The 12,007-nt window shown below is 41.4% G+C and overlaps 3 protein-coding genes across 3 annotated transcripts; 1 reads left to right on the top strand and 2 right to left on the bottom strand.

Annotated features, from left to right (window-relative positions):
* Positions 1-471: 471 nt before the first annotated feature.
* LOC137866880 (zinc finger protein 436) lies at positions 472-2,507 on the top strand. The gene is made up of 2 exons (XM_068703090.1): positions 472-600; positions 942-2,507. Exon 2 carries the CDS (start codon positions 1,006-1,008, stop codon positions 2,032-2,034), a length of 1,029 nt encoding a protein of 342 aa, XP_068559191.1. The 5' UTR covers positions 472-600; positions 942-1,005; the 3' UTR covers positions 2,035-2,507.
* A 5-nt stretch (positions 2,508-2,512) lies between these two features.
* prmt2 (protein arginine methyltransferase 2) lies at positions 2,513-8,563 on the bottom strand. The gene is made up of 9 exons (XM_068703064.1): positions 7,999-8,563; positions 7,717-7,905; positions 6,852-7,013; positions 6,143-6,307; positions 5,857-6,032; positions 3,795-3,924; positions 3,568-3,704; positions 3,130-3,304; positions 2,513-2,912 (listed from the first exon to the last, which is right to left on the bottom strand). The coding sequence occupies exons 1-9, from the start codon at positions 8,083-8,085 to the stop codon at positions 2,880-2,882; spliced, it is 1,254 nt and encodes a 417-aa protein (XP_068559165.1). The 5' UTR covers positions 8,086-8,563; the 3' UTR covers positions 2,513-2,879.
* A 98-nt stretch (positions 8,564-8,661) lies between these two features.
* On the bottom strand, positions 8,662-11,738 carry ercc1 (excision repair cross-complementation group 1). The gene is made up of 9 exons (XM_068703077.1): positions 11,593-11,738; positions 11,004-11,411; positions 10,726-10,829; positions 10,446-10,545; positions 10,051-10,127; positions 9,608-9,707; positions 9,303-9,374; positions 9,107-9,175; positions 8,662-9,017 (listed from the first exon to the last, which is right to left on the bottom strand). Exons 1-9 carry the CDS (start codon positions 11,650-11,652, stop codon positions 8,955-8,957), a joined length of 1,053 nt encoding a protein of 350 aa, XP_068559178.1. The 5' UTR covers positions 11,653-11,738; the 3' UTR covers positions 8,662-8,954.
* Between the last annotated feature and the right edge of the window lie 269 nt (positions 11,739-12,007).

Raw genomic sequence — 12,007 nt, 5'->3', positions numbered from 1 at the left:
GATGTCCAACCCCAAAATCACGCGTCGTTCTGTTTCTTTTGTTTTCCACATAAATCGGGTGTCGTTCATACGAAACGAAACTTAAGAAAGACGCAAAATGAAATCTAAAGACAGACCATTTCTTCTTATATCCCCAATGAAACGAAACTAATCAGTTTCGAGTTACGAGTTAGTCATCATGTCCGTCGTAAAGTATCTGAATGCAGCCCATTACCAAATACAACAAATCATTTATCTAGCCACGAGAATACACAATATTATCATGATGTGTCGGTTGTATCTGTGATGTTGGATTACTAAAGCAAACCTTATTCAGGGTACATTCATAGTCAGTTTAGTTCATGTTTTGTGTTTTTCCTCGTGAGTTTTAAAGCCTGCACTGACTCTCTCACATTAACGACAGTTGTTCCTCCGCTCGCTAGATGCTGCTGCAGGCTGCAGCCTGTCATCGGTACAAACCGGGCAGCTTCTTGCAGGAAAACGCAGGGCATGAAGAAGCTATACCCTCGTTGTAATCGGGCTCTGTTATTGTGATGTTTAACTGCGCTTGCTTTGACAATTACGTTCAGCACATGCAACATTTTAGGAAGAATGAACACGGTATGTAAAAAATCTTTTGTTTACGTGCTATTTACTCGTATCGAAAGATTCCCATTGTTCAGGGCGACGCCGGGCCTGATCTGTTGTCACGAAACGTTCAGCTCGTGCATTTTTGATTTGCATGTTTCATGTTACGTTCTGCCTTTTCGGCCAGTTCATCAACCCTCGTAATCTGGTCATCTTTGGACACAGCACTGTCACTACCGCGGAACTAGTTAACAAAAGATAACGTAATCTGGTTCAGCCTTGATCTGCTGTAATACATCTGATATGCCATAGGCGTCTACCCTCAGCTACACCACTATAAAGCAGAATAACCATGATGTGTTAATCTCTTTCAGATGTCCCTGTGATCTGCCACACAGTGACAACCACTCCCCTCCCACTCTGGATGTAGATTGCACCATGTTGGATAAGACCAGCGATAAAGACCAGCAGACTGGGCACTGCTCAGACTGTGGATGCAGCCTACCACAGCCTGACTCTGATTCAGCCGACACCCCAGCCCCTCCTAAACAGCAGCGTGTGGACAAAGCAGCCCGTAATTCCAAATGTCCAACCTGCCAGGCAGGCAGCAGCCTCCCTAATGGGCGACGTCCACACCGCCGCCTCCGCCTGGACCCTCACAGCTGCAGCCTGTGCTCCAAAACCTTCATCTCCTCCACCCACCTGGCCCTTCACCTGGCCTCCCACAACAAGGAAAGGAAATTCAGATGTAGCACCTGTGGCAAGTACTTCCATCAGTCCTCCCACCTGATGGCACACAAGGTAATCCACAGCGGGGACAGGCCATTTAAATGCCCGGAGTGCGGTAAGACCTTCGGCCGAGCCTCACATCTGAAGACCCACCAGCGTCTCCACACGGGTGAAAAGCCCTTCAAGTGCACCTATTGTGACAAGTCGTTCACACAGAAGGCTGGGCTCCTGGCACATGTTCGACTACACACGGGGGAGCGGCCATTCAAGTGTGAGCAGTGTGGTGAGGGTTTCCGCTCTTTGTCACTTCTGCTCTCACACAAGGCCGAGGAGTCGTCCGGCGAGGCCAAACCAGCGGCCGCACCGGCACTGAACCAGCCCCAGAAGACACAGAGCAGCACCGAGGATCTGAACTGTGGCGTCTGCTGCCGCACCTTTGTGCGGTCGTCTTACATCAGGCTGCACATACGCCTCAACAAAGGGCAGCGGCCTTATCACTGCAAAGTGTGCAACAAGACCTTTGTGAAGCTGGATACGTTTGTGAACCACTGTGATAAACACTTGAGGCAGAAAAGGGACAAAAGTGTGGTAAAGGAGGTTAAATACAAAGTTGTTAAACCTCCCCAGTTTGTTCCACTCTCCAGGCCTCCTCCTCCTGAACCCTTACCCACTCAGCCTTTGTCCTCGGAGGTCAACACACGCTCCAGAGCCAAAGCAAAGAGTAAAACGGAGCCATGACCAAGAGTGCACACACCGAGACAAAAATGCTCTTTAACTATGAAGAACAGTAGTGTCATGTTGATGTAATTGGAAGAAAAAAAAAAAAATCCCAAACCATGAACTATCAAGTTATTGTTACACATGATTTGAGAAAGGGTCAAAGAGCAAATTTGTAGTTGAAACTCTCCAAAAATACTGTAATGTGATTTATATCAACACAAGTTTACTCACTTTCCAGTTTTGTTTAGAATGATTATTTATTGTGAATGATACATTATCTTTGTAAGTACCACAATGTTGTTTTATAATGTCCATTGTAAGGCTAATTGACATTTGTAACAGTAGCATTTCAGTGGCTCTAACCATTATATTCATGCTTAATGTTTTTTTAAACCCATACAAGCCTAATGGCATGTATAGCAAACAAATGACTACGTAAAAGCCTATTGTAAAACAATATGCACATAAGAGTAAACATAATGATAAAAGCATAGCGTGGAAGACTGAACCATTTCTTTTATTGCACCATGAGACCATAAATATCTGTTAAAAACAATTTGTCAGTTATCAATCATTGTCTTCTATAAAGCCTCTTTTTCCACCTAGCCAATGAGCATTCAAGTCAAAGTAACAGAAACACTCCACAGTTCATTCTTTGCATGATGCCTATTTGTTAGTCTGCTCTTATAACATGGCTCATAGTGTGCTGTATGCATCACCTGGGCCTGTAGTTATCTCACTTAACACCACAGGACTACATGTCGTTTCAGATGAACCCCACACTTCATTCCAGGTCACCTCACTGACCCTAAACTCAACAGAAGACGTTTTCCTGTGGATCTCCACTGCTCACGGAGAATCTGTCACCTCCACATGGGGAAACTCTTTGTCCCAACCTATGGACAGAGAGGGAGAAAAATACAAGTGAGCAAATCCAAAGACACCATTTACAAGTTAAGGGTGAAGATAGTACTCTTGGGAGGCTGATGTATGTAACAGAGTCACATTGCGTGAATCATAAATGTGAAAGAGAATAAAACAATCAACCACCACTTTATGGACAGCGTCAATAAATCAGATAAGGAGAGTACAAAGTGAAGATTAAGTGTCTGCCTGGCTGTTGTCTGTTTCCTCTGTGCTGCTGTTAATGCTCCAGTGCAGGGTAACCGTCATGTGGCGTCTCCAGACCGGGTTCCTGTGCAGGCGGATGGTTCCACTGATGGTGTCCTCAGCGTACACACTAACTGGCCTGTCGAGCATGAACAGAGTCTGCTTCCAGTGTGTGGGCCTGAAGAGAAAAAGATTTTAGACACTAAGATTTACGAGTATAACGACAATATTTGCAGCCTGTAACAGAGATACACTCAGACATTGTTTATAAAGCCCAAAGTATTAGCATGTTTGCCAGCCACGGGTTTTGATTATTTGAATTATCTGTATGGGCTGTTAATTTTCTCTAAGGGCTCATGAGCACTGCCATTTGAGAATAAACTATCCTTTTTAATTTTGTAACTACGCAACATGAGTTGGTATGCGTTTGTGCTGTTATACTCAGAGTTAGGTCCGGTGTTTAGCTCCACAGTGGCACCTCCCGTCTCCAGGCTCTCGAACTGAGCAGTGAACCAGGCGGTGAATCCATGGAAAACACCAGACTTTTCCACACGAAAATGAAACTGACCCTTTATTTCCTGAGAAATGAAACACAGGGCTCGATTTGTTGCCAAATCCAATGTGTGGGGGAGTGGAACAATTCCAGATAAAAGGAAGACGCACAGTACCTCCAGGTCTTTGACCTGCAGAGTGTACATGTCCAGCTGTAGGACATCACAGGGAGCAGTGAGGCAGTCATTGGGCTCAATGAGGTGGCTGAACTTGGGCTTGGTGAAGAACTCTTGCTGTGCCAAGGGCCTGCAGAGATGAAAGGTTATTCAACACTATGGGGATAATGAGGTGGCTGCCAAAGAAAACGTATATGAATAACAGGGAAAAGGACAGATAGAATCAAAGCACGACTAAAAAATAAAAGAACGTACACAAAGATTCTATGAGTGTATGCAATAGTAGTTTTAACCATGGTGTGTGATGTACTCTGAAATATTGGTAAACAGTATATATTATGAACCTGTTCATCGGTTTCCTGTGTTTGGTACGTATATGTTGCACAACTTTATTCCAGTACGGTTCACTTTATCCAGCCGGCATCATGCTGGTGCCTGAAGCTGTGTCCAGTTTGAACAAATTCATCCCCTTCCTGAGAATGCCATTCAGGTAACTTTTGATATAGTGTCTCTTTATACTAACATACCCCATGAAGGGACTGAACACCTTAAACCATTTCCCCAGATATATAGAGCGAATAAACTACACTTTCACCTTCTGGTGACTCAAAACATGTTCAGGAGCAGACAAATGATTTCAGGAAAATTTATAGAAAACAAAGGGAGGTACTGTTTCAAAGGAAAATGTACCAAAAGTTTCCAAAAAAAAATAATGAATTGATTAAAAAAAATCCTTTACAAAAGGTTATCACACCGATCCCTGAGGGAAACAAAAGGTGTGGGGCTTGTGCACAATGTAACACAACACAACTAGACAAACCTGTATCAGCCAACCGTCCAAAAATGACTAATCTCCTGCAATACAAAGGGTGCCATTTACTTACCAACACGTCCTTGTAGAAAAGAACATGTAGGACAAACATAAAGATGATACAAACAAAGAAAATGAGATTCATCCAGTTGAAAATCCATTTCATAGAAATGAATCATCCAGTCTGTTCCCAGACGTAGATGAGAATTGAGAAAGTATGTTTGTCAAAGAGAGGGCGAGATTTAGAGAAGATGTTAAATGAGGCATTAGACTTGAAGTCATTTCTGTAGAGTCTAATAGAATACATTTGTTTTCCAACAGGATGTTATTGAGAACAGTGTCGTAAATGCTTCATAATTCCAGTATTTAAATCTTATAACCCTATTTTCCCGGTGTATGCGTGTAGGTATACACATCATAGAAACCTACTTTCTGTTGTATTCTTACTGTTATTATTCTCTTGATTTTTTTTTTTTACTTTACTATCATTATTACTTTTCCGCGATAAAAAAAATAAAATTGCAGGAATACTAGAAGTATCTCAGCAAATGTAAATTCTAAAGTCTTATTATGGGATGTAAACACGTCAATCTTCTATTTCTTCTTATGCTTGCTAAATACTAATTAGCAGTGTAGGTCCACTATAATCACGGTTGGACAGTGACCATTTTTATGTTTCAAGGCAACGTAAAGCAACTTACAGGAACAAAAAGACGCCAGTTTATTGTTTCAGCCTGAGGGGGCTGGTGGATCAGTCACACTGGACATTTTGAAAACACAGTTACTACGTGCATTATGAGGGATGTATGTCTTTGTAGCAAAAGGGAATTGTAATGTTAATGAGTCAACAGATCCCCTGCGTGTTTGACTTGCAGTTTAATATTATGGCATAAAGAGGCATTAAGATGCCATAAGATCTTTATGGCATAAAGAGGCATCACTGAGTGATGAATACATACATTTGTTACTCACAGTCACTTTAACACATGCCCAATTTGAGTTTAATTGTACTGCAAATAAAATGGCTGCCGTACACGTGGTCTTTATTCTGACTGTCACACATATCGGCCATCCCTAGCATCACTACCTGGAACCACAGATTATTATTCCGAATGTTTTAACTTCACATCTGAGATCAAGATCTTTAAAAAAAATCTAAATGAAATTGTATACAATATTGTGACCTTGGTTAGTGGTAGAAAAGTGAGACAGGACAGTGTTGAGTGAGAACAGCTGACTAAAGGCCCTTACTGAAGAGGAGTGAAGTCCAGGCCATACGGCTGCTCCCAGAAGGCCATCTTCTCTGCATAATAGCTGTTGGCCTGACATGGCACTAGGGAGAGGGCCGCGGATGAGGGCCACATGACGCCGCCTTCTTTAAGCCAGCGGTCCCTGGCCAGCAGTACTGACTCCACCATGAACTCAAACTAGACCAGAGGAAGCAGAGACAGAAACACAATGTGGTATATTCAAACCTGAATGAGACTGACAATAAAACTGTAATAGCACTGAGATAAAGCAACATTGTCATTATTACCAGCAGGCAGTTTCCCATCCACTCTGACACCAGGACGTCCACCTGCTCAGGCAGCTCGATCTCTTCGGCTCGTCCCTGGAGCACCGTGACCACCTCCTCACAGCCGTTCTGCTTCACCAGCTGTCTGGTGTACTCTGCCATGGAGCTCGCCTCCACAGCATACACCTTCAATGCCACAGATAAACTTAAGACAATGTATACAGCATGCTGGTTATACCATGTAGTAACACACCCTGTCCAGCAGATGGGAGTATAGGTATACCAATGTTTACGGTTTACAGAGACCTCAGATTCAGACTTTCCACATTTATCACATTTCTTGGAAATTGTGTAATAACTTGAGACGTACTTAGAGCTTTAAGCTACGTTTTTTAGTAAGATATAACTGACCAAATATTGCATAATATTTTCAGAGTTTGTGGTTAAACACACCAAACATTAGAACTGTTTTGCCAGATGGGCTGAAAAATTCAAAGTCTATTTACAAGTCTTGGGGAGTACTACTTCGAGTTGCATTGTTGGTAATGCAGGCAACAGGTTTTGACCAGGAGGGAGGTGAGGAATAAAAATCACTGGTTGTGTTGCATGATTTTTAACTTTTTTTTTTTTTTTTTTTTTTTTTACTGTCCACCCACCAACACCTTTATATGTATGAACATGTGTATGCATACACCAGATGCAGGAAAGGAAAGCTTATTGATGACATTACCTCTGAAGGTTCTGCAAGTTGAGCACAGAAGAGGCTGATGATGCCGGTCCCACAGCCGACATCCATCACCACCTTATTCCTCAGAGAAGCTCTGTTGCTGAGAATAACCTGCCGGTACGCCTCAGTGCGGCTCTTATCTGACAACATCTCCAAGTGAAGCCTCTGTGTGATGAAAGGAAAAACAAGTAATAATGAAATTAAACTGATATAATTTGCAGATACGACACATGTTGTTGTCAAGACGAGTCAAGTGTTATTGACAGACTGTGTGATGAGAAGTGGAATTAAAAAAAAATGGACATTCAGAAGAATTCTGTTGTAAAATCAAAACATAACAAAAAATCGTTTCCTGTATTTTTCATATAAACATTTATTATTCATAATTATTTTATTTATTTTCTATCTAATACTTTGAGTCTCCATAGTTTTTGTCCCTTAACTAAAAAATGTGCATACTTAATTTCAATAATAAATATCTTTCAAAAGCAAGCTGAACGTTTTGGATTTTATTTCCTACCGTCCAGGCAGTGTTTACAATTTATTTCAGTACAGGAAGACAAACACTGAATGTGACGCATTGCTGCAGCTCTCTGGAATCTCTGAAGTTGTCTCTAAACACACCACCAAATAATAGCGCCTCATAGCAACTGCAATACTTTATTGGATTAACATAACTTTAACAATATAAAATATGTTTACTGTGATGGATTACCAAACTCTCACAGGTTTCAGCATGTTGATGTTTATTGCTACCATCCTTAAATTCGTGGCTGCTGAAAATCAGTTTAGTAAAGCCTTGTATGTTTAACTTGTAGATGATTAGGCTGTGACATGCAAAACAGTATGACACTTAACAGATTCTAACCAGTGTCCCATAACTGCCAAAGTATTCTTTATCTTGCCATGGGTCCTCTTCCTCCTCCTCCTCCTCTTCAGCATCCTGGTGCAGGTAGCTGGCTGGGACATAACCTATGACGCCACGCAGCTCTGCCCACCACCACTCTGATGAAGGCTTGGCGTGCACGAGCAGTCTGTCCCCAGTGTTGAAACTAAGCTGCGGGACAAAAACAGCAGTTAGAACTAACCACCCAACCTTCAACTTCCTGGTAAAGGTGTGTGGTTATATCTTTATGTGTAGGCCTCTAACCTGGTCGCTGCCACTTCCAGTGAAGTTAGACTGGGCAACATACTCTTCAACAGATATATCATCCTCTTTATCTTTCTCGGCCTGCATGTGTGACGGCGGTTGTTGTTTTGACTCGCCTACCGTTTGGTTTCCTTAAATAAGGTAAACCCAAAGAAGAAAAACTGTTTACTAAACGTCACAGTGAAATTGGTAGTAACAAAACCACAACTCGACTTCAACTGGAACACTTCCTGTTTTAACGTAAGTTAGCGTGTCTTCACATGCTGTCGGAAATATCGGAACTATAGTTTGAGTCCCCCTTATTTTTAGTTCGACTTTATATTCTTTTCGTTTTCATATCAGTATCGTTTTATTTTCAAGGTGTATTCTCTGTTGCTGCAGCCCAATTTACATACACATATATCAAACCACTCAAAAGTAAAACGTCCGGATATGGTGTGGGGAATCGCGGAGGAGCACCTAAAGGCAGCACCGCTTCATTTTAATATTATGTCAATAGCGCCATCTTCAAAGTACTGATCTTAGTTTATTTTTTCTTACTGCTCTTCTTCCAAATCTGTGAAAGCAGTTTAGTGTGTAATACATTTCTAAATTACATTTAAGCACTCCTTGGTTGTCCCTTGTTGAGAGCAAAGTAATAAAGAATTAACACTGTACAGTAAACAAATTACAAAATATATATTTTCCTAAAAAAATGATTAAGCAATGAACAAATTACATCAAATCTTAACTCAATACAGCATAGAATTAGCGTACAACTCTAACAGTTAAAGAGTTCACATCTTGAAATTCTCGGCCCTCAGAGAAGTCACATTTCTTTCATCACCTTAGTAAATAAAGCGTGTTTATAGTATTTAATTCAGCCCTCTGAAGAGTGTGTATGTGCTGTGTCTTCACATGCTGTTCAAATCTATTGTTCTTTTCAGGAGCCTGTCGCTCATCCTTGGTAAGAAGTTTCAGCTGTCTTTTGTCTTCGACTTGAGGAAGGGCTTATGGAGCACATCGTAGAGTCGCCGTGCCTGCAAGCACAAAATGTCAACATGGTCATTTAAGAGATGTTCCAGCTACTTTCTGTATATTCATATGGTGCACTTGCATTTTCACTCACTTTTTGTGGTCCGAGGCCAGGACAGAGGACCAAGTCTTCCTTAGAGGCACTGATGATTCCTTCTACCGACTGGAAGAAAAACACACAATTCATCATCTCCTTATGAAAAGATTGATTCAGAGTACACCATAAAATCAGTTACTGATTGCAGTATAGCAGCAATCTGAGGAATAATCTTCGCTGTAGTGGTACTTACTGAGAAAGTGGACAGCAAGGTAATGGCGTCGGTCTTGTTCACAGACTTCACAGTGGTCAGGCAATCAGTAACCTGAAAACAAACCGATCCAATCATGATTGCATTGTTCAAAGACTAAAAAACACTGCACGACTTTGGCAAATACTCTAATAACATTCCATTTTCCTTGACATTCTACGTGACTGCATCATATTCACTCAATCACGTTAAAATGTCTTCCATATTTTTCAAATTGTTAAAACGATCACATTAAAAATAGCAATAACCTCACAGTTATTAAAATAGAGAAAGGGAAATCCACACACTTTTGACAGGTAGTTTTTCTCAACTTGCTCCTTCAGTAAGTCTGCAGGTTTCTTTTCATATGACTTATACGTTTCCAGGTAACGCCCTGCCTCCTCTGGACTGTCAAACCAACATGAAGAAAATATTAGCTATGATTATTTATTCATTTGGTTTATTTTTTTGGTTATTATAAAGCACAATGTTCCATCATCAACAGAAAGAAGTAAACAAACTGGAGTCTGGCTAGAACTCAAATTTCTATCTGTTGATCCTGGCCAGAATAACACAACATAATAAAACATATCCTGAATGTTACAATTGAGTGGTTGAAGTATGAAAAGACATTAAATACCCATTACAAACCCAAAGAGGCATTATATAACACATTCAAAAGAGTTTCAGAGTACACTCTCCTCTCTGTCTGTGTCCTGTCAGTAGCTGTTCAGACTGTTGCAGTTCTTACCTCCAAGCCAAGATGAGAGTGCAGTCAGCCATGATGCAGATGCGAGCCAGCTCCTTCAACGTATGATGAGGATCTTTCTGTGATGAAAGAACAATATCAGAGAGAAACGTTCTTAAAGCTTTATAAATGGAGTTCGGGGTTATATTCATCTCTATGGAAATGTTCAGAAAAAGAGTTTTGAACCAGATCTGAATGTTTTTCAAACAGTATGCAGTATTTCTCTACTCTGATATATAGATTTCCCTGCATACAGTACTGAAAATGCTTCTGGAATCTACTACTTGTGAAGTTTGATAAATACAGTACTAACAACCAGAATAATGCCTTAAAACAATGAAGCTCTTTCAGCTGGGTGACTATGTGAATGTTAACTGAATTCATATAACCTTACTTACCACGTCTACTTGTACCAGTAACACTCGCAGGGTAAAGGTCTGTCCAAGCAGCTTCAGACGGTCGTGGATATAGTTTGGATTGAGATTGTGATACCTCAGACTTTGAGCCAGGCCCAAAAATAAAAAAAAATGCAGCAAAATAATACACATGAAAAAGAACATTTTGCACATCAAATATTAATATAAAAATGTCTGTTCATCTACGTACACATGCAAACACATCATGTTCATCTCATACACACACAAACACACACACTATACTTGTGGCACAAAAACCCACCTGAGGAAAAGAGCACAAGTTGTCTGACCCAAGACATAGTCTGGTGCAACATCTCCAAACTCCCACGGGACACTCCTCACAAACTTCAGGATGGGATTTCCCCTCTGAATGAGAAAATAATGATGAAAATGAATATGCACCTACAAGTACCTACTTTTGATCAGGCCAGCTAACAAGCCTGGAAAGAGTCAAACTATTGAGAGAGTTGGTGATTTCCTGCCCCAAATCTCATACCTGCTGTTGCCTAAGTGAAGAGGGTCATACATGTAGATGCATACCTGTCGAGGACTGACAATAATGCTGCTCCCAGACCCCACTGGTTTGGGGCCCAGGCTTAGGCTCGGATCAGACCTTTGACAGCTCCCCTCTTTCTGGTGTGTGCCAGCCACCTGTGGGTCCTCGCTCTCCTTAGCCCGTTCAGATCCACCTTCACCCCCTTCAGCACGGCCCTCAAGTGTTTCACAGGACACTGAGTCTGACTCACTTTGCCTCTGATCGGTCTTGAGCGGTTTGGAGGAGCCCTCTCTCTGAGGAGGAGGAGCCGCCACATTGCTTTTACTGTGGACGATGTATTCCGCATAGGAACAAGGCTGCTCCACGGGCTCAGAAGCAGGCTTCGCTGAAGACGAAGGAGAGCCTGAGGTGTGTTGTCCTCCTTTGGATGAAGGCTGAAACTGCGGCTTCGGCTGTAGAGAGTCGACATTTATGAAATGTAAAACAAACACTGGCGTTTTTGATATGCATATTCAGACCAAAACCTTGTGTTGCAAAGTTGTTAACGTTGAGCCATTTAAACATATGAATTTATAGTAGCAGTTGCCAGCTGGAAAGCTAGCAAGTTAGAGGTAATTCAAACAAAATACCGACCGGTGTTCTTTCTTTAACGAAAGCAGTGTCGTCCAGGTTGATGTTGAACCTCTTCTTCATGTCTTTTAGCTGAGGATGACTTTCCAAGTAAACATAACCACTATCCTCTTGACTTGAGCTTTCCCTGACAGAGCTACACCATCTTCTTCTTCTTCCTCTTCAAATTTAATTGGCGGGTCGCAACCAACTTGAATAGGTGCATACCGCCACCTACTGTACCGGAGTGTGCAGTTTCAGGGTAAAAGTTTCATCACTGTTCTAAAATAAAAAAAATAATAAAAATAAATAAATAAATAATATATTTTTTTTTACCTAAACAACACCTGCTAGCAACTAAATCCTACGGTCTAATCCCATTTCTTTAAGAAATCGCAACAGTGCCCTGCAGCACTCACGCCATTCTTCGTCCGCTACA

Source organism: Cebidichthys violaceus, unplaced genomic scaffold (assembly GCF_023349555.1).
Source record: "Cebidichthys violaceus isolate CVI_PGR_0920_01 unplaced genomic scaffold, fCebVio1.0.p SCAF_11, whole genome shotgun sequence".
Lineage (NCBI taxonomy): Eukaryota > Metazoa > Chordata > Actinopteri > Perciformes > Stichaeidae > Cebidichthys > Cebidichthys violaceus.
Note: the sequence above shows the minus strand (reverse complement) of the source record. Positions and strands in the feature narration are given on the sequence as shown.

Bases quoted from the DNA above. Each gene is read 5' to 3' on its own strand.
- LOC137866880 (XM_068703090.1), top strand. From the start codon at position 1,006: ATGTTGGATAAGACCAGCGATAAAGACCAGCAGACTGGGCACTGCTCA.
- prmt2 (XM_068703064.1), bottom strand. From the start codon at position 8,085: ATGCAGGCCGAGAAAGATAAAGAGGATGATATATCTGTTGAAGAGTAT. The intron at 6,033-6,142 runs GTAATAATGACA...CCTCTGGTCTAG, and splicing joins GGATGGGAAACTGCCTGCTG to TTTGAGTTCATGGTGGAGTC. The intron at 3,925-5,856 runs GTAAGGGCCTTT...TCATCTCTGCAG, and splicing joins CTGGACTTCACTCCTCTTCA to GCCCTTGGCACAGCAAGAGT.
- ercc1 (XM_068703077.1), bottom strand. From the start codon at position 11,652: ATGAAGAAGAGGTTCAACATCAACCTGGACGACACTGCTTTCGTTAAA. The intron at 10,830-11,003 runs GTATGCATCTAC...TTTCTCATTCAG, and splicing joins TTATTGTCAGTCCTCGACAG to AGGGGAAATCCCATCCTGAA. The intron at 9,176-9,302 runs GTAAGTACCACT...TTTTTCTTCCAG, and splicing joins CCTTGCTGTCCACTTTCTCA to TCGGTAGAAGGAATCATCAG.